We start from the raw sequence: 25,537 nt of genomic DNA, 5'->3' as shown, positions 1-25,537 counted from the left end.
TGGTGGAAGGAATGAGAGCGAGTCTGTTGGTTGTTTCATGTTTCTACCCACGTCGTTCGAACCGAGTGGATTGGATCTGGCTTGGGTAGTGTTTGTCGATGCTTTTCGGGTCGCTGAGGATGGCGGCGATGTGGTGGCTGGTCTGAACAATTGGCTGGGAGCTATGGGATCGGCGATGGTAGTAGTAGCGCCGGCGGTCATGTTGCTGTCGGTGGAGGTTCTGCGCAGGCTAGGGTTTCCATTCTAGGCCTTAAGTGGGAGGTTGGGCCTTCCTTGTGTGGACTTGGGCCTCCTTGGTTATTTTGTTTTTCTTTTTAGTTTTAGTATTGGGTATGCCTTCTTTTTTATCAAAGGAGGTTAGGTCAAGTTTCTTTTTTTGAGAGAATAGGTCGCAAAGATCTAATTTGCTTTGTTGATCTTTTATTCGCTTCGGAACGTTAGGTTTTTGTTAGAATAAAGGTGCGTAATCTTAAAAGGTGAGTGTACTGGGGGTATACTGGTTTCTTATTCTGTATTGAGAATAGGTTCTTAGGGTACTCTGTAATACGGCTCTTTCTGACGGCCCGTAGGGGTGTGTCGTGTTGGTACTGCTTGCTGAAATACAATATTGGGATGACCTTTTTACTCCAAAAAAAAAAAAAAGTCGTCGGCTGAAGTGGATGCTGAATTAAGTTATGGTTAATTTATTCAAGGTTGTATAAAATCAAGTAACTGAACCAATATTGGAGATTTATCGGTCTGAAGAAAATTGGAAGATAAAAAGGTTGTGAAGAATATTGTTTCCATTCCTCGATAATTTATTCAAGGTTGTGAAAAAAAAAAAAAAAGGAAATGCAAACCGCCATAGCAAATTTCAGAGGCGGGAATCCAATTCATTGGAGATTTTGAACAAAGGCAGAGTCCCAAAATTAGATTCAGATTATCTCATACACTCAGAGGCATGGACCATTTCGGAGAGAAAATGGAGTTGCTGAAACTCTCCAAGTTCAAACTCCAGCTCCGATCTCTCATCACCGAAGTCCGAGAACTCCGAGTAAGAATTCTCATCGCCGCCACCGCCACCACCGCTCTCTCTCTCTCTCTCTCTCTCTCTCTAGGTCTCTGATCGTTATCTATGAATGAAATTTCCAGGAAAGGGAACGCTCCGCCACCGAACAACTTCATCTTCTTGTTCAGGTTTTGCTCTGCAATTCACTCTACGCTTTTTCTCGATTGAAGTTTTTTTTTTTTGCTCGATCGTATCAATTTAAGTGTTTGGATACAGAAACAGAAGCAAACCGATGAAGATTACGGCCGGAAGTTGCAGGAATTTCAAGCCGAATTAGCTTCCTCCAATGAGCTCCGACAAAAACTCCAAAGAGAGGTTCGTTGATCTTTTTTTTTGCAGATAACTTGTTTGATGAAATGCTTGTGAGAAATAGTAGTGACTGTGATTGTAGATTGAGTCTGTTTTTCGGTTTCCGATTGTGTTTGTTTTGGTTTGGTGAAGGTTAGTTACCTTCAGAATGACAATTCCTTGCTGGAGAACAAGCAAAAAGAGCTGAAGGCGACGATTCATAGCCTACTTCAGTCTAAGGAAACTTTCGTCACTGCTTATGAGGTTTGTGTTACGTGTGCCGATTATTAATGCCTGTCAGTTTATGTATGTAGTTCAGGAACTTAATGTGAAGTTTATATTTTAGACATAAAATATATTTTGGGAAGGAATTAAGTTATGGTTCTGTTATATGAACTTTGCGAGCTATTATATGAATTATTGCAGTGGATGCTGGTTGTCATGCAATGCGGTGAATGTTTTTTGACCGAAATGTGAATTCATACTAATTAAGCAATATATTGCTCACTGGTGTCACATTCGTGTGCAGGAATCCACCTGTGAGATGAAACGTGCAATTCAATGCAGAGACAGAAAAATTGCTGTCCTATCAGAGAAGATAAGTTCGCATCTATTGTTGTTTGATTCGATAGAAAAGGAGGCAATTTCCGTAAAGAAAGTTGTGGCTGATGTGCAACACCTTGTGAGTGAGAAAGAGGAAGTAGGCAAGCATCTTTTTGAACTCTTACTGTATGCTTATATCTACATCAACATTAGACCGTTGATAAGCTCATTGAATATGCGTGCCATTTTTCTTCTTAACTTGCTGATTTTCTCCAGTGGCTGGGTTAAAGAGCAAAATGGATACTGTTTCCACATTTGAGAAAGTATTTATTGGTAACTCACTAACTCGAAGTTCTTATTCAACTGCATTCATTCATTTGCTTTGGACTCTGTAATGTTATGTCTGTCTTGTAGTTTTCTTATCTTGTTGGTTACTTGGGTAGGCAGTGACGCTCATTGCTTTTTTGAATGTACATCAACTTACCTAGGGATTGACCATAAGAAGCTTCGGTGGGATAACTTTAATATTTTTGTTATGCCAGAATCAAACCAACTTTTTTGAATGTACATCAACTTACCTAGGGATTGACCATAAGAAGCTTCGGTGGGATAACTTTAATATTTTTGTTATGTTGCTGTTATGCCAGAATCAAACCAACCCTAGTCCTTCTATCAAAAATTGAATTGTTGCAAATTTAATCATCTTATTACTGAATAAGTTTGTTCGATGTAGTACTTAATACCAAAACAATTCGTAACCCATTAATTTATTGAAGCCTGAACTATTTTATGCAGAGAAGATCTGTGACCAGGAAAAAGAACTGAGAAGGTATAGAGATGAGACTCGGAGAAAGGATAAAGTCATTTCGGAACTAGAGTCACAGCTCGAGGCAGCAAAAATTAATAATAGCAACAAGACTCAAATGGAAGAGATATCCAGACCAGTGTTTAATACTCATTTGTTTGGTTGGTTCTCAAATATGGCTTACTCTTTTAACTGAAAATGTTCTTATCAATGTATTGTCTTAACCACCCTTACCTTCAGAAAATTATATCAGCACAGGATGTGGTCATACAGAACTTGATTTCAGAAAAACAGGTTTATATTTCAGATTATTTTTCAGTTAGACATTACTGCTTTGTGCTATTGATTTCTAAATTTTGGTTGAAATACTTCATGATCAGGGATTGCATTTTGAAGTTGGAAGTTTGGGCACAATATTAAGGAAGATTCAAGACACTATTAGAAGTATGAATCAAGAGGTGAGAAGTTTGATCTCAACCTGATAATAATAGTTTGTGCTCAAAAACTTTCCATCAAGCACTATAAAAAAAGTTACTGTAAGATGTTTGTTTACATTTGACTTGCAACTGGTGAGAAAGAGTATGCCAGAATTGATGGTTCCACATCTATTTCATATCTGGAGTTGTTTGCTTGGGATTATTTACTTTTACTTATAGCGATTCCATTGAATGTCACATTTCTAATTTATCAGTTGTGTCAAACTATGTTATATGTGGTGTGATTCTTAAGTTTTATGGTTTTGGCTCTTGTAATGCTTTTAATGCCTCAATGCTTCCGTGTGAGTTATTTCTTACTTTATATGCCAGGACAAACGGGTATTCTCCTCAATATTGGAACACCAACAAGGATGCAATATGATTTTGGTGAAGGAAGATAATAGGTAGAGTTATTACTATTGACTTCTACACACAAGAGATCCATTCCAGCACTTTTATTGTTATTTATTGCAGACATTTTTTCTCATCGAAGATCACAAGCACAAGTAATAATGCACCTTAATAAGAAGGTTATTTTCCACTAGCTAGACCTTGCTGTTAATATTTTACGTAAATATACTGTCGTTGGCCTTCCAGGATTGAAGATGCAATCCAGAAAAATATAGACAAAGCTCATGAAAAGGATTACAGGGCAGCCGCAGGAGGAAACACAGGTTTGTGAGCATTAAAATAAATATATTTTGAATTATGAAAAAGAAAATTGAACACTTGAAATTATGTAATACCTAAGCTTGCTCTGACCACACTAGAGGAAGCCACTGAATAACACTGATATGCTTGTAGACCACCTGGGATACCATCAACCCACTATTCTGTATCAGCAAATGAATGATTCACTGGGAATGAAGGCATTTCCTTATTTGAGTTATTTCAAAGAACACTATTGATGCTTTGTTTCATAGGAATAGAAAAGAAAGTTATGAACATATGTGATACAAGCAATTTCATTTTAAAGGCTACTTTGTGCAGCTTCACCTCTATCTCAAAAGTGCAAGTCAGTTAGCAACAACTTAGAAGAGAACAATAACTTGGACTCCTGTGTGTCAGAGGTAAGTGAACTTTCAAAGTTGCAAAATGAGAAACTTAATTGGTTATTCTATGTTGAGTAATGTAAATGATATTCTTCTTCTTCAATTAAATCGGCAGTTTCACTGTTCTTCTCCACAGACAGCTTCGTCAAACCCTCAATTGCGAGCTACTGTCCTAAGTGTTCTATCAAATGATATAAAGGTATGAGAAGTTCACCTTTATGCCACACTAGCTGCATCTGATGTTGTTGGGCTGAAATCTGTTTTCTCTATGTTAGAATGCATTAGCAACCAGCTCAAAATAACTGATTAAACTTTTATCTTGACCAATGTCCACATTTAAATGTCCAGGGTAACTGCACAGTATCAACGCATATAGAATCAGAATGCTCATCTACTCAAGCTGAAATCTCACACAATCAAAATGAGGTTCATGTATAGCATCATCCTATCATTTTAATTATGTGAGTAATCTTAATTATAGAAGCATAATAGGAGGATGCAGAACACTCGAAGTCGGCGCCAGAAAATCAGGAGTTAATTGAAGCCTGCTGTATATTACTGTTGTGCTGAGTATTGATTCATACACGCTCACCAACACAGCTTGTTCAGCAAATAGGTAACTCTTTTTCACTGCCTCAAAAGTTGATGCCAAGTCCATATTGGGCTATGTTTGACTTCAGCCCTCCTTATTTGAAATTTGGGCTGACTTAGTAGTGTTCAGTCTATTTTGAATCCCTAGTAGTCCAGGTTTCCTTGAACGCATTGATGCCTTGGTTTGAATTTAGAGAGCATTGCTGCAAAAAGTTGACCACTTGAGAACAAACTTCATTTAGGTGAACTGAACTTTGTCAATGTTTTATAGATTTAGGGCGTCCATATTCTATCTAAAGAAATCAAAAGTATCTCTACCTAAATGTCATAACAGATCCAATCATTAATCTCATGCTCCACATGCGACCATTTTGTTATAAGGAAAATAGAAAAGAAATCTAATACTAATAGGCGTCAATCTGAAGGATCAATTAGAAACATGTTTAGGGAGCAAAGTGTATCATTCCATTTCTTCTTGTGGTACCCCTTAGCCAGATCCATGATAAGTTGGCGTGCAACTTTACCGGCACGGCACGTGAGTCAACTCAACTGCTTCCCAGATGACATTTAATGGTGTCCCTTGCTCGAGAAATGCCCATGACAAGAAATTGGTCAACTCTCAATTAGTTAATTTTGCCCATACGATGCCCCTTTGTGTTCTTTGATCCATGAATTCTATTTTGTTATCTCTTTTGGGATAGAAACCAAGACACCCTTAAACAGATGGAACCCAGCAGCGCCGATTAAATTACTAAGATCTTGAAAACTTGGAACTACCGTAGGATTATTAAACAATGAAGGATATAATTAGCTTGGTTGGAGTTACTTTTAGAATTGATGAAGCGTTTGTACACTACCTAATGCGGTCAGAAACATGCATATTTAGAGTGCTTTACGCAATTATTTCTGAAAAGTTATTAAAATTGTAAATACGTTTGCTTGCCGATTTAGATCATTATATGATTCTCTAGTATTTGGTTTATTGACTTTCTTAACTACTACACTATATTGTGATATGGGATTCAAAGACTAAGGATTTCAGTGGATGATGATCTTTGCTATGGAATGTAGTTTAGTTGGGTAGTTCCCTAAATTTCAAGCCTGAAAAGACTACAAAAGTTAATCCAAGGAATAAAGAAGCTGCAAAGAACCAAAAATCCAGGCTTTTTCCAGCTTCGTGTCTAGGGTAGACCCACCTAAATCTTTGGAGTAACACCCACTCCACTAAGCTTCTAAACAATGGGGACTTTGATTCGCATAAAGAAATCTCTTACTCGTTAATTGCAATAGCTGCTTTAAGACTAAGCCTTTCTTAGTTTTTATTTTTATTTTTAATATTTGAGTGAGGCCTCTCTAGGTATGATCAGGGGGTAGATTGGTCTGCCAAAGGTTGAAGGAAAGAACAGTCGAGGGATTAAACAATCAAATGTGGAGTCCAGAATTACAAACGGCACACTATGTGTGCCATAAACCGTGGAACAAGTCATTAAAGATGTCTCCCTCTATCAACCACAAAAGTAGAGACGTCTAATAGTTTAATTCACTCACTTTCAGGTCTGGATTCAAACTCGGATAACGATTCTAATAAAAGAAACTCCCACATCCACAGAGAGAAGAAGTGCCTTTGCTTCCTCTTTGAGTAAAAACTTCAATATATTGCAATTGCTTGCAGTAGTTTTCGTTTTGGGCTGGTTTTCTGGGTTGGTTGTTGACTCTTATAGAGGGCTGTAATTGTATGTGACAAGAGTAGCAAAGTCGTGTCATTTTCGCATTGATATCATATAATTATCAGCTCGAGTATGTATATTTGATGTCTCGTGTTTGAGTCATGTTACCATGTCGTGTTAAAAACTGATATCCCCCGTCTGCAGTAAAAATTAAAGATCGAGTAGTCATACAGTCAACTCATTTTGGAGGTGTAGTAATTGAAATATTACGTGGCAGGAAGCCAGCAATGTCATTGGGTAAAATAAGGTCGTGCAATGCAATATGCCCAAAGAGAGAAGCCCTCAAAGGCCCCATTTTGAACAGGATGTTAATTGTTAAATAGATTATTGATGTGAGCTGTTGCTATCTATCATCTGAACCATTTCCTCCTGGAACGGTGTTGGTGTTGGTGTTGGTGTTCGTATTCAATAAATTGCAAGTTTAAATTTACAGCTCTCTCTCTCTCTCTCTGAGCAAAATGAATGGGTCCCTGCCAAGTCATGTACACCACTTACAAGGCTCATTTCACATCAAACACTTAAAGTGCGTCCTATATTTTTCTGGTACAAATAGCGTGTGTCCTACTGTCCTATATTTCAGTCATGAGAAAGGGTAGCAATTTTTCTCTCAATTTCTCTTGTTAAAATTTCTTTTTTTTGAAAATATCTCTTTTAACAAATTAAGAATGTAGAATTCAATGAATGAGTTCCCATGTAAAAGAAATTAATATCAAAGCTATAAATAGAAGTCACATAGTGATTGGGCAAATATGTTTCAGCTGATGATAGATTACATATCATAAGTAAAACACTCATTAATATGCTTTTATTTGTTTTAAATGGCAATTACTGCAATTTGATTGAAAATTGAAAATCTATCTTTATTATGGGAGAAGCTGACCTTGCGAGGTTGAAACAATGAATAGAAAATGAGCTCCGGTCTTAACTTGATGCCTCAACTGATATTTGATTTAACAAACTACCAATGACAGTCCAAAATACTAATTGATTATTTCATTTTCCCTTCCTCTTCTGCTCCGATTAATTGCTTCCTTAAATTGTTAAATTATAAACATGAAATAGTTGATATTATAAACAAAAGATAGCTACAGCAAAGATTTTTTTTAAAATTAATAATATGGAAACGTAATCAATTTTGGTAGGTGAGAATGAGTGGACAAACAGTCGAGATCTCAACATTTTTGTTTTCGCTCCATCTGCCATCACCAGAAAGTTGTTCTTCTTTTTGTGTTCTTTGCCTCTGCTTTATTATTATTATTTTTTTCCTTTACCATTTATCTCATTTTTTTATTTTTTTTTTACCCAAATAAGAAGAAGTAGCCGACGTCCTCATAGTAATCGCCGAAACTGTTCCGCAGCTTCTGAGACAGTGACCCTTCTGGACTGACTACGCAGCACAGTACGTGCTACACCCACCATTAACTTTCTACATGAGAGTCTGCAATTAACGTAAGCTAAACGCCAACGTCAAAATTCAGTGAAACAAACAACCCACACGTCCACCTAAAGCAAAAACAACAACGCGCCACGTGTCACCCATTTCCGTAACTGGGTCCCTCCCTCCTCCTCCTCCTCCTCCCTACTGTTCCACCCTCAATGGCCGGGCTGCTATTATAAAAAGATGCCTTGTTTGCTTCGGCTCTTGGGCTTTGGCTGCCACAGCAATAACTGCCGTCACCGCGTGTTTCCCTTTGCTCTGTTTTTTTTTCTTTTTCTTTTTTTGGTTTTGGTTTTTGTTTTTGTTGGTGTAGTCAAATTAAAGGCTCTACAGCCTTTTGCTTTCGGAAAAACCAAACGGTAGGCTAATATCTTGTTCTTCTTCTTCAGCTCTCTCTCTCTCTCTCTTTTTCTTTCCTCGTCGTCTTTGTCTTGTAATTTGTGGCGGAGATGGTGGCGGGTGATCTCTGAGCGGCCGGAAAGAGAGGTGGTATGGGGGCGTGTGTGTCCACGCCGGACCGGTGCGTGGGAGGGAGGCTGAGGTCCAAGAATAGGAGGAAGAATAGTCGAAAAAGGCTCAACTCATCTCCGGCCAGGACAGCTCCGGTGTCGGAGGTATCACCGGGAAAGCACGGTAGGTCTGCCGCACCTGATCGCTCCACCACCACCAACAGCCGCACTTTTCAAGGTTTATTTTAATCTCTCTCTCTCTCTGTTGCTGAAAATATCTCAACAGGATGAATTTTTTTTGGTTCATTGTTTGGTGGTTGGTTTTTACTTTTTAGTATTTTTATGAGTAATTGAAAGAATGTGATTGATGGAAGCTGAGATTTAACAGTTGACCAACAGGCAATTGATCACTTTAAGCTCTGTTTCTGCTTCTGTACAGTGTTGGTACAAATCCTTTTCACTTCTTTTTAATGACTAAATAGTTGAAGAAACTTCGATTTGGGAGCCATTTGAAATCTGTGTTGGGGTTCAGTTGATAGACAACTAGAATAATTTGGCTTTGAAATTCGTCACTTCTTACTGCAATGCCTACATTACTGGTGATGACTCGATTGATAGGACAACTTGTTGGAATCTCTGTGGTTCATTCCTTTGCCCTCGAGAATGTTTATCTCCGGCTAATTAAAGTTTCTATATGCTGAAATGCATTACTCTATAGAATGTCCTTCTGCAGCTCTGTTGAAATTACGTAATGTCAGCTCTGGGATTCTCCCGATGATCAGCTCGCATAGTTTCTTAAAAGTAACATTTCAATATTTCAGCTTTGCTACCAAACCTATGTTTTTCGTCTTTTATTACAAATGACATGTGGGAACTCATTTTCTCTGACAAACTAGGCAGGCTCCCGTGGAATTTTCTTTTCAAGCATTCTAATTCTCAAATAACATGTCACCGTAAACTTCTTTATGCCTTTGCCTCTTGTAACTGTTATAACTGTTGTGCATCCACAGAAAGTACTGAAGAAGCATGGTTTGATCCGGTTGCAATATTGGAATCTGACTGTGATGAAGATTACCTAAGTGTTCATGATGGTAAAACTTTACAGATGTCTATTTTCAGTCATATATGTATGTTTTTTTCTTTTCTTTTTCGTTTTGTTCTGATTAATTGATGTTGTTTGTTTAAATTACTAAACCCTTAATATTTGCAGAGATTTCATCTCTAAATGGTTTTGAACGTGCTTCTGTATCAAGTACTTCATCTGCAAAAGATGCCAATTATGGGGACTATATTATTAGCGATGTCCATGGCCCTACAATGGAGCAGATGCATAAAGCAGGGGATGTATCACCAGAAAATTCTGCAAACTCTGTCACTGTGGTTGCGCAAAAGGGCGACAGACAAGTATTTAATGACGGTGATTCCCAAGCTAAATGTCATGGTCATTCAACAACCGAAGCAAATCAACCTGTATTCCTCGATGAAATCTCCTCCTCTGTGGATGAAAGTTCTTCCAAGGAGGAAGGTATATTGGATAATTGTGGGATTCTTCCAAGCAACTGTCTGCCTTGTCTTGTTTCAACTGAATCCTCAGATGGAAAGAGACGCTCACTAAGTTATAGTCCACCAAGTGCAAGGAAAAGGGCTGCCATAAAACTTCCCTTCAAATGGAAAGAACCTGCCAATGCAAGTTTATGTAAGAACCGAACTATCTTTAGATCTGTTCTAATCCATTATATGCAATGGGCAAACACATATGGGATCCATACTGTTTTCATCATGATTATCATGCCGATGCATTTCCTTAGTATTCTGTCCCAGTCGTGGTTTTCATCCAGAAGTATAATTTTATGCTGCTCAGTGCTCATATGCTTTGTGTTGTAATCTCTAGTATGATGGGAGTCTCAGTGTTTGGCCCTTTCGACATTAAGATTTTACTGTCACATAATCTGACCACATATGATGAATGTTGATGTTCTCTTCATACTTGGTTGATCAACATTGATCTGTAGAATATTTTCTAGCCTCTTTTTAAGTCCTTTCGTATCTGTTGTAGATTGAGCAAACATGGTCATAAGTTTGGTTCTCAGTGGTTGTACTGATAGTACAAGCATATCCTATTGTAATCTCTTAACTTATTCTTTTTATGTATTATTCCAGTTTCGTCAAAGATGATTCTAGAAAGACCAATAGCAGGTTCCCAAGTTCCTTTTTGCCCTATAGAAAAGAACATGTTCGATTCTTGGTCACAAATTGAGCCACGCACTTTCAAAATTCGGGGAGTGAACTATCTTAGGTAAGCTTCTGGCAAAACTGTTCGATTGGTTTATGCACTCAAACATGTACATATTTGCATTGATCAAATAATCACATGCTAATGATCATTAATGTTATCCATTAAATAGGAAAATTCAAAGCTATTCAAAATCTGAGATTCGCCTATGGATCTCTTGTTGACCGAGCAGTTTCTCCACCACATTATTGAGCTTGTAAATTGATGATATTCTTTATTGCAGGGACAAGAAGAAGGAATTTGCTGCGAACTATGCTGCATATTATCCATTTGGTCTTGACGTATTTTTATCTCAGCGAAAAGTAAATCATATAGCTCGGTTTGTGAAACTCCCTGCTGCTAGTTCTTCTGGAAATCTGCCTGCTATTCTTGTTGTAAATGTACAGGTATTTGTTGTCTCCCTCTTCCTGTGACTTTCAATCTGTCTATAGTTGCCCATCTTTAAGTTAGCTGAAAATGGTTTTCAAGATACCTTCTGGTTAGTTAAATGAGATTCAAATGGCTATACTTATAGAATGTGTAAAACTAATTTAGATATTCTGATGCTGTCTCTTTATGGATTCTACAGGTACCATTGTATCCCGCTGCAATTTTTCAGGGTGAGACTGATGGAGAAGGAATGAATTTTGTTTTGTACTTTAAGCTTAATGAGTCATACTCAAAAGAACTTCCACCTCACTTTCAAGAAAGTATCAGAGTAAGATGGAGCGCCATTAGCAACTTGCCTTGCAGTCTTATTATCTTCAGAACTGTTTCAGTAAATATTATTTCTATCAATCATGCTACTGGACAGTCGTCCCAGAACAGGGCATGATATACTTTTTAACTCATACCCTTGTTTCTTTTAACAGAAATTAATTGATGATGAAGTTGAAAAGGTTAAAGGTTTTCCTGTGGATACAATTGCACCCTTTCGAGAAAGGTTGAAAATATTGGGACGTGTTGTTAATGTGGAAGATCTTCATTTAAATACAGCAGAGCGGAAGCTTATGCAGGCTTACAATGAAAAACCTGTTCTTTCGCGACCTCAGCATGAGTTCTACTTGGTAAGTTTGTGATATTGCTTAAATTTGATCCCACCTCTAATGTATTCTTTGGAGTAATGGGTTGTGTCTTATGGTAATGAAGACGACTTGAAATCATCACAAAGCATTTGTCATCTTTTAATCTGCATACCTTGTAGTTTTATATATAGTAGCTTTGAATGACCACTATGTAGACCAAACTTTTCCAGTTGTGGCTTTGCGTGCAACATTGTAATGGTGGATCTTCATTTGTACGATAACAATTTTTCTTTTCTTGTGTTGTATGATAAAGTCCAGCTTATTATACTTTATGGCTTATATTTTATTTAAAGTCCAGCATATACTCTACATATATATATATATATATATATATATATATATATATGTTTGTTTTGCTAACCATAATGAAAATTTTCAGGGAGAAAACTACCTTGAGATTGACTTGGATATGCACAGATTTAGTTATATATCTAGGAAAGGTTTTGAAACATTCCTAGATAGATTGAAGATCTGCATCTTGGATGTCGGCCTCACAATTCAGGTTTGTCCTATGATTCCTATTCTGTTTTTCATGCTGGCTTTTGAAAGATGGTTAATCTATACCTTATATCTGCCTTTCCAAACAGGGGAACAAACCCGAAGAGTTGCCAGAGCAGATCTTATGTTGTATACGGTTGAATGGAATTGACTACATGAACTACAATCAACTGGGGTTGACCCAAGATCCCCTTTGACCCTGTAAGTTGTGGAACAGTGTAAATCTAAAATTTCATTAATAAAGCAAAAATTCAAGAGAAAATTCTGTGTTATCTTGTGTGTAGTTATAGAATCTCTCATATTCTGCAACGGATCAAGGCAACATTCCTTCATATGATTAAAGGACGCCAAGGTTGTCTAAGCAAGCAGGAGGTAAATAATTAACATAGATATAGCTCCCAATTTCCTAATTAAGAAATAGGTGCACAATTACCAAGCAATACCTACTTAAAAAATAGCTAAAACGAGATATTTCATTCAAATTATTTGTCCTGGAGACTAGTTTGAAAAAGTACAATGATTATTCCAAGCATCTTATGATCAAAAGGCATGTTTGGAGCTTGTGTCTCCAAACACACGAACGCGTTCATGTGTGCTTATTACAGGGCTTCAGAGGCTTTCCACACAAGCCTTTGTTTTTGGAGTAAGAACTCTTCGGAAAGTCGCTCAGTTTGCCTCCTGGGATTTTTCCCACCAGAAGATTGTCTGATAAACCTAATTTCTTCAGTTTTCTTAACTTCAAAAATCCATTTGGAATGCTGCCGTTAAAGCGGTTTTTCTGCAAGTTGAGCGTCTCTAACTTGCTCAAATTTCCTAAGCCCTCTGGCAAGTTGAAACCTAACTTGTTGGTACTCAAATCCATACTTTCAAGCGACTCCAATCTCTGTATGGATGTTGGTAATTTCCCTTGCAACATGTTGCTTGATAAATTGAGAAACTTAATGCCATGTTGTGGTCTTACACCAATTTGCTCGATTCCACTTGAGAAACTGTTATCAGATAGATCAACATACGTCAGTGATGATTCAAATGGGAATGTCTGTTTTATCTGGAAAACTTGACTTATGGAGCCTGCTAGCTTGTTTGCATGGAGATCAATCACAACCAACTGATCCAAGTTAGTAATCGAGTCAGGGATCTTTGAAACAAGTGAGTTTTTGGACAGGTTCAATATGTAGAGCCGAGAAAGGTTTCCGAGCCAAGTTGGAATACTTCCGGTAAGATTGTTGTCAGATAAGTCGACTTCTTGTATTGGAGTTTTGTGTAAGAACTCTGGAACTTCCCCTTGGATTCCACATCCTGCCATGTAAATCCTGGAAATAGTAGGCAATTCCGCAACACATTTTGGTATGGAGGAGAGGCTTAAACGGTTGAACGACAGATCAAGTGTGTCAATATTTCGAAGGGAAGACATCTCTGAAGGCAGTGGTCCTTGAATCAGATTATGAGAGACGTTCAACAATATAAGCTGAGAAAGTTGACCTATTGATTTTGGTATTTGGCCAGAGAAGCGGTTGCCACTGAGGTATAGCTCACTCAAAGCCGATAAATTCCCCAAACTAGAGGGAATTGCTCCCTCAAGCTTGTTATCTGCTAGGGAAAGTCTTTGGAGAGAGACCAATTCTCCAAAGGTGGAGGGTATTTTTCCAGTAAGATGATTGGATTGAAGCCTTAAAATCTTAAGAGAATACATCTGGGCAAAGCTTGATGGAAATGGGATTGGTCCCTCAAGATGATTGGTGTCCAAGGATATGACTGAAATGGCAGTTAAATTAGCCATTGAAGGTGGAATTTCCCCAACCAAAAGATTGCTTGAAAGATCAAGCTCTTTCAAGACCTGAAGCTGACCAATTCTCTGTGGTAAGTGACCAGTTAGAGAATTGCTAGAAAGATCAAGATGAACCAAATTTGTCAAATTTGAAAATGAATCAGGTATACTACCCACAAATTGGTTTGACTGAACAAGTAGCCTATTTAGATTCTTAAGGTTCCCAAGGCTTGGTGGGAGTGACCCAGAAAACCTATTCTCATGCAGTACAAGTTCTTCAAGGTTTGACAGCTTACCAATGCTTTCTGGTATTGATCCACAAACCCTATTGCCATAGAGAACAAGCTTTCGGAGATTTGGGAGATGAAACCCTATGGATGTTGGGATTGTTCCAGAAAGACCAGCGAGCTCTCCAAGATCTATGACCTCTAGAGAGGATAGGAGTGTTATTGAAGGAGATAGCAAACCTTTCATTTCGGCTTGGATAGGAGCATCCTCTGTTGTAATTAACCCTGGTAGATTGATCTCTGTGACTCTGCCTGTTCTATTGTCACAAGAAATGCCTTTCCACTTGCAACAACTGGTTTCATTGGACCAACTATCTAGCCGGCCTGAAGTGTCGACATGAATTCTAGACTTGAAAATGGTTAGGCCCTTCAGGTCATTGGAATCGCAGGCATTGCTAGTACTTCTTCTTCCTTCTCCAATAGTTAAGATAGTGAAGAGTACAACCCACAGCAACTCAATCTTCATTGTGTTTCTAGAGATTAAGTCTTTGGAATTTTGAGAGTGGAAGCAGAGAAACATGAACAGTTCAGTATGTTGAAATTTTAAGAAAGTGGATTGAGCTTAAATACTAGAGCAAAGAGACATGATAAGTAGTCAAAGAACTCAGATTTTGTTTTCTCTTTTGCCCTTTTACAGACTCTCTTTTCACCTTTACAGATTTTCATTTATTCTCCTTTACAAATTTTTCCCTTTTTTTAGATTGGAGTAATAAAAGCATATATGTGTCTACACATGATGAAAATTACATAAAAAGAAGTGCGCACATGGTATTGCTAATTGGTTATCTCTTTTTCCGGCCCCATCAAATTTTAGAAACTACTCTCAATGAACTTTAATGATGTCATTGATTTTTCAGTTAATGCCAAATTAAGTGATGTATACTTTTAGCATTTCATTTTTATTTTTTTCAAAATTCAAATGTATCAAATAGGTGGCTAAGTCCAGAAATAGTGTTTAAAATTATTTTATCATCAACCCCCTCTAAATATATATTTTTTTCTTTTATATTGATAATTATCAATTTCCAAGGGCATCTACTGCTCAGGCAATGCAAGCACCATCTATGGCTCTACCTAATGCACAGCGTACTGCTTCTATGAGGCTTGCTAGTTGCTACTTGCTACTAGTGCTGTGCGTGTAAGATGAGATGCTGTGGTCGCTTCGAATCCTCTTACTGTGGGATGTCTAAAGCTGAATTTGATGGGGCCTGTGATATTAAGAAAGGAATATGTGGATTGGGAGTTGTTTTTAGAGATGAGCAAGGGCATTTGAAAGGAGCTACGTCAATACCCCATGTTGGGACTCTTTCCCTAGATCGATTGAAGCCCTAGCATTACTTCATGGACTATGCTTTGCTCTTCATGTCGGATTTCCGAAAGTGGAGATTGAGGGTGATGCTTGAATTGTTATCAATGCTTTGCATGACGAGAGTGAAGATTTGGTTCGGAAGGCAGTATTTTAGATGAAGTCAAGTCTTTTGAAGTTTGTAGTTGACAATTTGTAAAATGAGAGGGTAATAAAGTTGCCCATCCTCTTGCAAAAAAGTCTTATTAATTAGTCAGTCTTTGATATGCTTAGAGTCGGGGTCTCCTTGGCTCAAACAGTGTGTCAGTATAGACGTTCAATTTGAAGTCTAGTGTGGGCAAAATTTTGTTCTATCACATTATAATCTTTCATTATGAATGAAGTTTCTTCTCTAAAAAAAAATTCCAATTGTTTAATTACTCTTTTTTGCTGTGGAGTTGGTACGCATTTTTTTTGGTCTGAAGTTGGTACACTTGTTTACCAAGGTATTTGAGCCGCCGTAGGCCCACTAAGTTATATAGAGAGTGCCGCAGGCCCATTACAACTAAAGTGAAGGCCTAGCCCAAAATTCGAAAAGAGCCCACCGAAACGACTTACCTACAAGAGCAAGTTCACCCGTTGGGTCACCGGGTCACCTACTATTCACTGCTTTTTAGTGTATATTTTCATTCTCTAGGTCACGAAATACACTGTGTCCGTGACCCAGGGCACAAAATACACTGTGCAGGTCACCATGGTGACCCAGAACACTGTACAGGGTGACCCAGGACACGAAATACACTGTGCTCGTGACCCAGGGCACGAAATTAACATTAAAAAGTAGTGAATAGTGAGTGACCTGGTGACCCAACGGGTGAACTTGCCCCAAAAGCGATAGTCTCGGTCTCTCTCACTCTCATTTTCAGAAATTGCAGAGATCACAGAATAGGCCAATAGGGGCGCTAGGGTTTGCGCCATAGGTTTTCGAATCTGTAGGTCCGGGATCTGATGGCGGTGGCGATCGACTCGGTAATCAGCAGTTGTTCCAGTGGTACGGCGGCCAACGTGGTGGTCCGATTCGTCGATCGCCGTCGAGTTTCTTGACTCAGATATTCTAGGGTTTCTCGAAGATGGAGCAGGTATAAATTTCTTTGCGGCTCAGTTAGCTATCACAAAATCCGTCGTCTCCTTCAATATTTGGCTTTCAACAGCAAACAAATTAGTCTGATCGTGCTAATGCTCCGTCTTCTACGCTTTTTTTTTTTTCCTGTGGTTTAGTACAAAAATTGGTGATAACTGTTTGTGATGCATTGGATGCGTTTATAAATTTTTGTTAATATGAGGCTTTGTTGAAAAATTCCTTGTCTCGTTCAATTTTCAAGCTTATTTGGCTTTCAACAGCAAAGCTTATTTGTCTTTTTGTATACTATGTTTGTTCAATACGACCTTTTCAACACTAAAATTATTACAATTAAAGCTGTTCAGTGTAGTCATCTTTGTGATTGAATCAGAGCTGGCTTCTTTCCTTAGGGAATTGGTTCGACACTGAGAAATGCCTCTTGAAATAGAATCGTAACCCAGATTTGAGGCATAAACTCTACACCTTAAGCTTGGGAAAGAAAGATGATTATTGTTATTGATAATTTTTACCCCATTGCCGTTTGTGGTAGAGCCAGAAAAATATATCAGTGGGGTACCACAAGACACGGTGTAAGGTTAGAAATCGGATGGAGAGGTAAGGAGTGAGGTCTATGAGGGGAAAACCTCCAACTAAAGGAACATGGGAGAGACTGTAGGTAAATTTTTAAGGTGACTGTGTTAAATAACTCCACACTGTTTACTCAAATACCTGAAAAATAAAGCTCAGGCAGGGGGACACATGGGCTCCCACGTATTCCCATAACCACAATATGTGAAGTGGTGTCTAGTAACATTATGTGAAGTATGTTTGAAACATTTTCTTTTCTTTTTAAATAAGAATATGCTTGTTTCGTAGAGGGAAAGAGAGAGAACAGAAGGAATGGAAATTTACATTTACTTTTCTACATGTTTAACTTGGTTGGTCCCAAGATTAATATTCCAAAGCTTTTGTGTTGTTCGTCCTTATATGGATGAGGCCTATTCCTCAAACAATACGTTAACTTTTGTTTCTAACTATATTGGGTTAGTCAAGAATCCTTTGTCAATAACTTCCTTTTGAAACGTTTATTGGTTTATGATCAATCAATTGGATTTGACTTGTTTCATATGTTCTGCACAATTTTCCATCAGCACTGTTTGATATCCAAGATTTGCTGTTTTTCCTATGGACCGTAGTGTCTCCACCCCTCTCTCTCCCTATTCCTTTCTGGATTTGGCTGGGTAATGAAAATGATTATAAATGTGTTGTGTTACATGGTTAGGACTGCCTGACTACCTCTTACATTTTGATATTTTTCCTAGGATACCATTACTCTGTTGTCCAGCTGTGGGGTTTCTACTTTCTGATTTGAAATATGCACTTGTTGAGCTAAAGTCCAATACTATCCCTCTTATGCTATGAACATGACATCCAATTCCTTATGCTATTCTAAGATCAGAAAGCCCATTGTATTTTGGACTGTGGCCCAGTTGACCTGCCACAGTGATACAGTGGTTTGTGTACTATGAAGTCCCTTAGGTCTACTGCTAAACAGCAATATTGGATATCTGCTTAAACAAGCGGCAAAATTTGTTTGCATTGGTTGTCTATTTTTTTTCAGTTTCTTGAGATCCATCTTTTTTTTTCCTTTTCCTTTTCTTTTTCTTATCTCTTCTTTCAAAATCTTGTCTGGTTATTTGTTTATGTATTTATGTTAAGTAACAGGGGAGTGAGGGGTTCTGGCTAAAAATAATATTGCTTTCTTGTACTTTGTTCCACAGGTATGGATGTCCATTCTGACTTACAAAACATTGGTTTTGGTAGATTTGAACTGATGCATCCTTCCTGCAAGTAGACTGAAAGCAGGACCAGTATGTTGTGATAAGAAACAGGTAAGAGAAAGTTATATTTGTATCATTTGCCATAGTTTTTTATCTAAGCGTTGCTTATTTAAATTTATCCCCTTTACTGTATTTATGAGCAAAAATTTGTTTCTGTTTTGTTTAACAATGTGATGGTTGTTAGTTGGGTATCAGTCTGGCCCTATGGTGATCTCACTTTAGTTACTTTTACTTTCTTATGTCTTACCTTCCAACTGCTCATAAGTCCATAACTATGACTGGGGTCGGGGATCAAAATATTTAAAGACTATCATTTTATATTTTGTTAACTTTTTAGATATCCTTCATATATTTGTATCATTTTTCTAAGTTTTTCATCTTCTGTTTGCTAGGTGACCAGGAAAATGACAAGTGGTTGAAGTAGAGCAAAACATATATAGCATAACATAGTTTACCCAAGGCTCATTTGAGGATTAATAAAGGTAATTTACCATAAGTTAAAGAAATTTTTACTGCTTTTGGCATTGCTTTGGGTTAGCGATTTACTTGTTGATTAATATGAACTCTTATCTTCTATTATTTATATAAATTTACTCGGGCGCATTAGAGAAATATCAAGGACATGAAGTTTGATTTGTGGGTATGTTTGTCAAGTATAATGTTTTAATGAGTGCATTAGCTTGTCTGTAATTTCCCTTTTGGTTGTTAAACTGTTAGTAATATTTATGATCAATTCCACAAAGTTTCTTTGCCCTATTGATACTGTTCTATATTAGAGTGAAAAAGATAGTATCTACTCGTCTTGTATGCCTCTAGGGAATTGGTTGAATTTTTGTCCAAAAAATTGGTTGAATTTTTGTCCAAAAAAAAAATCTAGAAATTGGTATAAAAAGATCCCAGATTATTCCGGAAATTGGTTAAAATCAAATAGGGAAGCCCATTACAATTATAAACAAGGAGAACGACTCCGCCGGGCGGCAGTCCTTACTTACCCAAGTTTTTTGTTAAACCCTCGACTCTTATTTGAACAGGTCGAATAGAATGCCCTAGGCCCAATTTAAATTGAAGACTAGCGCAAATCAATGAAAGTGGCAGCTCATTAAATGCCTGTGGTGCATGAAATGTTTGATTCGACATACTTGCGGAGCATTAAATGCTGCATGACATAAAGGCCCAACTTATGTTCGTCGCGGCCCAATCATGCTGACGCGACTCAATGAAAAACCCAATTCAAGTTAAGGTCCAATGAAAGGCTCAATTCCCGATAATGGGCCCATATCATTACAGACCAGACCAGGTGGCGATACATTAATGCTTTACCCAACTAACTGTCGGGGCATTAAATGCTTATAGATTGCGGCCCATTTAATGCTGCATGACTTAAAAGGCCCAACTTTTGTTTGATGAGGCCCAATTGTCATTGAGACGGCCAATAATAAGCCCAATTCATGTTGAAGTGGCCCAATAAAAGGCCCAAATTACATGACCTGACCAGGTGGTAGTGCATTAAATGCTTCTGCCGACCAAGTGTCGGTGCATTAAATGCTTAAAAATTGCGGCGCATTTAATGCTGCATCACTAGAAGGCCCAGCAGTAGCCCAACTTCTGTTTGATGAGGCCCAATATTCTTTGAGACAGCCTAATAAAAGGCCCAATTCATGTTGAATGGCCCAATAAATAGCCCAAATTACATGACCCGACCAGGTGGCGGCTCATTAAATGCTTCTGCCAACCAGGTGTCAATGCATTAAATGCTTAAAAATTGCGGCGCATTTAATGCTGCATAACTGGAAGGCCCAACTTCTGTTCGATGAGGCCCAATTTACTTGGAGACGACCCAATAAAAGGCCCAATTCATGTTGACTGGCCCAATAAAAGGCCCAAATTTCATGACCCAACCAGGTAGCGGCGCATTAAATACTTTACCCGACCAGGTGTCGGCGCATTAAATGCTTAAAGATTGTGGCGCATTTAATGCTGCATAACTTGTAGGGCCAACAATAGGCCCAACTTTTGTTTGATGAGGCCCAATTTACATTGAGAAGGCCCAATACAGGCCCAATTTACTTTGGCCGGTTATGTGGCGGCGCATTAAATGTTTCTCTGATCTGGTGGAAGCGCATTTAATACACTATCCGATAAGCTTGCTGCTCATTAAATTCTAACTGACACTGCATTTATTGCCCAATTAAAAGAGCCTTTAAAAAGGCAATGCCATTTTTCGACAAGATGCGGAGCGCGCATTTAATGTCTTAATCGGACCAGATGTTTAATGTTCATGATATAAATAGGCCCAATTGATGTTTTAGGCAGGCCTAAACAACGATCCCCAATTTTGTACTCCTACTAATCTTTTTCGGTTGTTCACTTTCTTTCCTCACTCTATTTGGTTATGATTTGCTGGTTTACAATCGCATATCTTAAAAAACGTTGGGAAAAAAAAAAAAAAAAACCCTAAAAACCATTGACCAGTAGTTTGCGGCACTGCATACAAAGTTCAAAGGTCCCATTGATTTGCCACTTTCCTCACCCTCCTGAAGGTAGGTCCCCCCTACTGTTTTTCACCTTCTTCCTCACTCTGATCATCATCAACATCCAACTAGCCTTGTTGATTTGCAGCATCCACAAATTTGAACTGCCAAGATCAGAAAAGTTCATATGAATTTCCTTTTAGTTTTTACCGAGACTTGACTAAGTTACAATTATCAATAACTTTTATGGTAAGCGCATTAGGCCATATAACAGAGATATAATCCAATCAGTAACATAAGTGACATAGAAGAGACAATAACTGTCCTGTACTCAGGCAAACCTCCTAGCCCTAGCATGAAGGGCAAAGAAAAGATCTAGGTAGGTGTGGTAGGAGCTATATTCTATGTCTTCCATTTTATCCATAGTTTATGAGTGAGCGGTTAGTTCGAATATAGGTTGTCTGTTTCTATGTATCACAGTAGTTTTGCTACAACTTCTTGATCTGTCTAGTTGAAGGCAGCAGAAGGATATGTAATGAACATTTTGGCATGCGCTAATGAAATCCACATTTTCTTTCAAACCGCTATTTTCCATCCCATTAAATTTTAGGATTACTCAATGAAATTTAAAAAGAACAAAAAAATTTAGTAAGTAATAATATATGTATCTAGCCAAACAAGTATTTTCTTAGTAGAGGTCCAACGTTAACATCACTCTCTCTTTCATGTACCATGATTCTTTTGATACATGGTCTTCATCTGTTTGTGAAACTGACAATTTATGATGAAGAATTAACTACTGCTCTCTATAGTGGTGGGCAAGATTGGTCTCACTGCCATGAGAATGGATAGATGGAGATTTTCCTGACATTGAATAAGTGGGGCTGAGACCATCTTCTTCTACATTGGAGAAGCTAGCTTTCCCAATCAACATTTTAATTGCAATTTGAGCTACTTCAGCAAACCAGTCATCTTCTGGCAATACACTGCCCAAAGATAGCATTCAACCCAATGTAAGATTAGCAAAAAGCGAAATTGTATGGATGTGTATATATATATGCTGTATATTATGGTTTTATACCTGTAAGGGTCTATTCCAGTAGCATGAACCGCTTCGATAGCTCGAGCAATAATGTTTTTTATAACTTGATGCAGATGCCGCGATAGGTATCTGCCTTGTGATGCAAAAAGCAGCACAAACTGCATGTCCAAATAGAACTGAATGCATATAGGTCAAACAAAATGTGTGTTAGTATGAATTCAACAGATGAACAAGAATGAACAAGAAAGGGACTTTGATGCAGTACCTGTTGAAGTCCAAGAGGGCCTAATGGCCTTGGGCCCTCTTCTATCTCCGCCCAAAAGTTTTGATCCTCAGAAAGCCAGAGGATCACAGTCTCCGTGAGTCTCATTAATAAGATAGTTGCAAACCTTTCCCTTCCCACAAACATATCAGTTGCAATGTTTGCCATCCTTGTCAGCTTTGCAAAGAGTTCCTGAAGAATTGGAGATGGGAACCATTCAGGCTCTACACTTTCATCCATGCATGTGTACATTTGCGCGTTGAGACGCGTATCGCCATCTTCTGTGAAGATGAGATCAAGAGCATGGAGTCTACAGAAGCTATCTCTCAACTGTTCAACTGAACGCTGAAGCCGCCGCTTCCATTCCCTGCCTGGGTCTGGAACGCGGCTTTGTTTGTCCGAACTTCTCCTAGGGGTCATCTCTGGCATCGACCTGTTAGTTTGACCCTGCTGGAAGGGCAAAAGCTTCATGGCAGCGCGTGGGAGCAGCTCGTCTGCTAACAATGATGCATTAGCTAACAAAGCCATCTGTTGTGCCTCTGTCTCTGCCATGCTAACAATTATAGGAACTTCCTCTTCGCTCTCTACGGCACCAGGTAGTGCATGGATCAGCAAATTGACATAGGAGTTGAACACTTGTAAAACGCCTTCTAATGCTGGACCATCTAGCTGAAGAGTCTCGAGGGGCGCCACGTCCTCTAGAAGTTCCTAAATTCAGAAACGTTGACAGTAATTAGTGAAGTTAAAAATCGAGGAAGAATTACTCATTATGGTGAAAGGCTGTAACCGAGATCAATAACCTTACCTGAACCATTGCATTGAATCTGTAAGCACTGCTTGAAAGCTTTGGCTGGTTTGCACTTAAACTAGGAAGAGAGGAAGCAGAACCCAAAGGGCGTGTACCAATTGTTGGATGAAGAAGAAACCAATCGTCCGCAACAGCTAATGCACAGCTGCTTTGTTCAATTCTCCTTAAGTTGCAACTCAATGCCTGTTCGACAAATGGCCTAAATAGTCTCAACAGAACAGGAGAGAGGCACAATCCGCGAGCTTCTAGCAAAGAACAATGACCCAAGCATATATGAACACACTCGGCAGCAACACTTAGACTCCCAGCAGCCGCTGCTGATGCTAGAACATGCCTCTTTAGTAGAAGAGCATAAGCCTCGGTCTGTTTGACTGCCCATGTCACAAGCTCAGATGTATAAGCATGGTCCTCACTGAAAACCGCCAAGGAGTCACTTGCTGCTTGTGCAATGAAACGAAACAGTATTTGCGATAATGTAGTGATGTATGCTCCTCCATATGAAGTGGTTGAGGAATTAAGGTTTTTCATATTAGACTGCAACTTCTGACAGTGAGACCTGAGCAGCAACGTATGCGCACGGGAACCATCCCCGAGCTTTTTGAGAGCTACAACAGCTGATCGAAGTTCATCAGCACCAATTGAAGGCTGCAACATAGTCTCTGCAATCTGATCTACTAATCTTTGTCTCTGTCCATTGATGGTAGTCTGGAATGACAAGAATGCAGCTCGGGTTATAGTTCGCTTGTCAACAGCTTTATAAACTGTACGCTCTCCTTCATCCAAGGCAGCCATAGCTTCATTCACCCTTCTTTCGGCCAATAGGACTTCCAGAGTGTCCAAAAATTCTGCAAACCATTTTTCTGTCTCGGAAAGGGGTCTGTTTTCATCAGATGTGTCCTCGTCGTCATAATCATCCTGAGAAGCAGACATTGAATCAACTAGAACTCCTTCAGATAAACCATGAACTAAAGCTGCTTGAGTAGATAAGAGATTTCTCATGGAAAGGAGCTGTCCCTCAAGGTCAGTGATCTCCTTAGATGTACTGCAAATGATAGAACACATGGAGATAAACTCGTAATTAACTACATCATGGTATGAATTGGATGATGACAATTCATTATGCCTTTTGAGTTTAGTATCAAACATCTTTCAAACTTGAAGCTGCCCATTTCTTACTTCATGATAACAGATTTGGCTAGTTTCTATTTTGAAAATCATTTTGCATTCTAACCGGAAAAATGGTCCTCACCGGATAAAAGCCGAATAATTAGCATACACACTTTTACGCATTTCCTCGGCAGATGCCCTCTTTAGTTCAAGAAGGTAGGAGCACAGGTTCTTTACTTCCTGTCATCACCATCAATGCATAAACCGTAAGCAAAATTGACCTCTGTTCTGTTCTGGAAGCAATGCGCATTTTAATTCTCATATAGCAATAGTTCTCTTGTATTGAAGAGTAGCTTCCACAATCCACATGAATGATAAAATCCTAGTTTTAATGGTGCAGTGCATCGGCGCATGAAATAGTGACTTCTTTAAAGCCTTGCCAGATAAAAACACGAATGACTTCGATTTTTTCACATAATAAACATGTTTTCCACATGGGCACAAAGGCATCGTGAATAAAATCAAGGGGCACCTCAGAAACAAGAGCACATAAGTGAGCCTAATCATACTTCGCCAATCTATCTGCAACTTAATTTTGGCTTTGCCTTATCTATGAATAATCTAGCAATTTTATGATTAAGCAAAGAAACTCTAGCAATTAAGCACTATATATCAAAAACTTAGAGGCATTCAAAGCTCAATTGATATCAAAAATTAAGTTGTGGACGTTAATATTGATTTACCTTCTCAGTCATGGCGTGGCATTTGGCGGTGACAAATTCATCTGGTTCGAAATGAGTGGATTTGAAGGACTTCAGCCTATCCTTAAGTGGTAGATGTTGTTCAAACTCCAAAGAATTTCCTAAACTCGACGAATGTGAAATATGTATCGGTGTCTTCGAGTCCATTGTTAATTTTCACCGTTTAGTTGAAAGTGGAACACATGAATCAGTTTGGAAGCCTTGCCCGAGAACCAAATCATTTCATTTTGATCAGAGAGAATCAGAGAAAGAGAGAACCTGAACTGAGAAGATGGGAGCCATTACAAACACGTAGGACTCGCTTGGTTTGTTAAAATTGGATCTATCGCAAACGTTTCGCCCAAAAATCAATCTATCATGCACAGCCATTGGATCATCACTCATCTATTTTTTTAGTTAAAATAATAACACTTTCTATTAATTTTTGGTTAAATTGTTTACCGCAACTTTTGGTCAAATTGTTTTTGTTTTCCTCTATTTCAGTGAAATCCTCTTATTCAACAATTGATAATT

At 38.4% G+C, this 25,537-nt stretch overlaps 4 protein-coding genes and 1 long non-coding RNA gene across 10 annotated transcripts; 3 read left to right on the top strand and 2 right to left on the bottom strand.

Annotated features, from left to right (window-relative positions):
• The first annotated feature begins 749 nt into the window (after window positions 1-749).
• On the top strand, window positions 750-7,067 carry LOC133707891 (uncharacterized). Of its 5 annotated transcripts, none has more exons than XR_009845390.1 (15): window positions 750-1,033; window positions 1,132-1,176; window positions 1,265-1,363; window positions 1,490-1,600; window positions 1,866-2,040; window positions 2,156-2,212; window positions 2,675-2,811; window positions 2,919-2,978; window positions 3,065-3,142; window positions 3,491-3,564; window positions 3,758-3,834; window positions 4,151-4,230; window positions 4,328-4,411; window positions 4,561-4,828; window positions 6,675-7,067. XR_009845390.1 is itself a non-coding variant. In XM_062133353.1 (14 exons), the coding sequence occupies exons 1-14, from the start codon at window positions 941-943 to the stop codon at window positions 4,648-4,650; spliced, it is 1,239 nt and encodes a 412-aa protein (XP_061989337.1). In that variant the 5' UTR covers window positions 750-940; the 3' UTR covers window positions 4,651-6,338. The 5 variants fall into 5 exon arrangements, 2 of the variants coding, with proteins under 2 accessions (XP_061989337.1, XP_061989336.1); XR_009845388.1 differs by having other exon boundaries at window positions 6,748-7,065; XR_009845389.1 differs by lacking the exon at window positions 6,675-7,067 and adding an exon at window positions 6,358-6,664.
• Window positions 7,068-8,154: 1,087 nt separating this feature from the next.
• LOC133708910 (uncharacterized) lies at window positions 8,155-12,712 on the top strand. Of its 2 annotated transcripts, XM_062134481.1 has the most exons (10): window positions 8,155-8,655; window positions 9,428-9,508; window positions 9,628-10,113; window positions 10,578-10,713; window positions 10,934-11,096; window positions 11,279-11,407; window positions 11,562-11,756; window positions 12,154-12,276; window positions 12,362-12,473; window positions 12,557-12,712. In XM_062134481.1, the coding sequence occupies exons 1-9, from the start codon at window positions 8,460-8,462 to the stop codon at window positions 12,467-12,469; spliced, it is 1,617 nt and encodes a 538-aa protein (XP_061990465.1). In that variant the 5' UTR covers window positions 8,155-8,459; the 3' UTR covers window positions 12,470-12,473; window positions 12,557-12,712. The 2 variants fall into 2 exon arrangements, with proteins under 2 accessions (XP_061990465.1, XP_061990464.1); XM_062134480.1 differs by lacking the exon at window positions 12,557-12,712 and having other exon boundaries at window positions 12,362-12,534.
• Window positions 12,713-12,851: 139 nt separating this feature from the next.
• LOC133708909 (LRR receptor-like serine/threonine-protein kinase FLS2) lies at window positions 12,852-15,351 on the bottom strand. Its single transcript, XM_062134479.1, has one exon. It carries the CDS (start codon window positions 14,845-14,847, stop codon window positions 12,859-12,861), a length of 1,989 nt encoding a protein of 662 aa, XP_061990463.1. The 5' UTR covers window positions 14,848-15,351; the 3' UTR covers window positions 12,852-12,858.
• A 1,243-nt stretch (window positions 15,352-16,594) lies between these two features.
• Window positions 16,595-19,375, top strand: LOC133708284 (uncharacterized). The gene is made up of 3 exons (XR_009845726.1): window positions 16,595-16,751; window positions 18,514-18,624; window positions 18,966-19,375. It is a non-coding gene; the product is annotated as an uncharacterized LOC133708284 (long non-coding RNA).
• A 2,259-nt stretch (window positions 19,376-21,634) lies between these two features.
• Window positions 21,635-25,289, bottom strand: LOC133712141 (exocyst complex component EXO84A). The gene is made up of 6 exons (XM_062138230.1): window positions 25,007-25,289; window positions 24,406-24,503; window positions 23,154-24,198; window positions 22,352-23,056; window positions 22,126-22,262; window positions 21,635-22,030 (listed from the first exon to the last, which is right to left on the bottom strand). Exons 1-6 carry the CDS (start codon window positions 25,169-25,171, stop codon window positions 21,841-21,843), a joined length of 2,340 nt encoding a protein of 779 aa, XP_061994214.1. The 5' UTR covers window positions 25,172-25,289; the 3' UTR covers window positions 21,635-21,840.
• Window positions 25,290-25,537: the final 248 nt, after the last annotated feature.

The sequence above is a fragment of the Rosa rugosa genome, chromosome 5 (genome assembly GCF_958449725.1).
Source record: "Rosa rugosa chromosome 5, drRosRugo1.1, whole genome shotgun sequence".
In the NCBI taxonomy this organism is placed as follows: domain Eukaryota; kingdom Viridiplantae; phylum Streptophyta; class Magnoliopsida; order Rosales; family Rosaceae; genus Rosa; species Rosa rugosa.
This window is presented reverse-complemented; position numbering and strand designations above follow the sequence as displayed.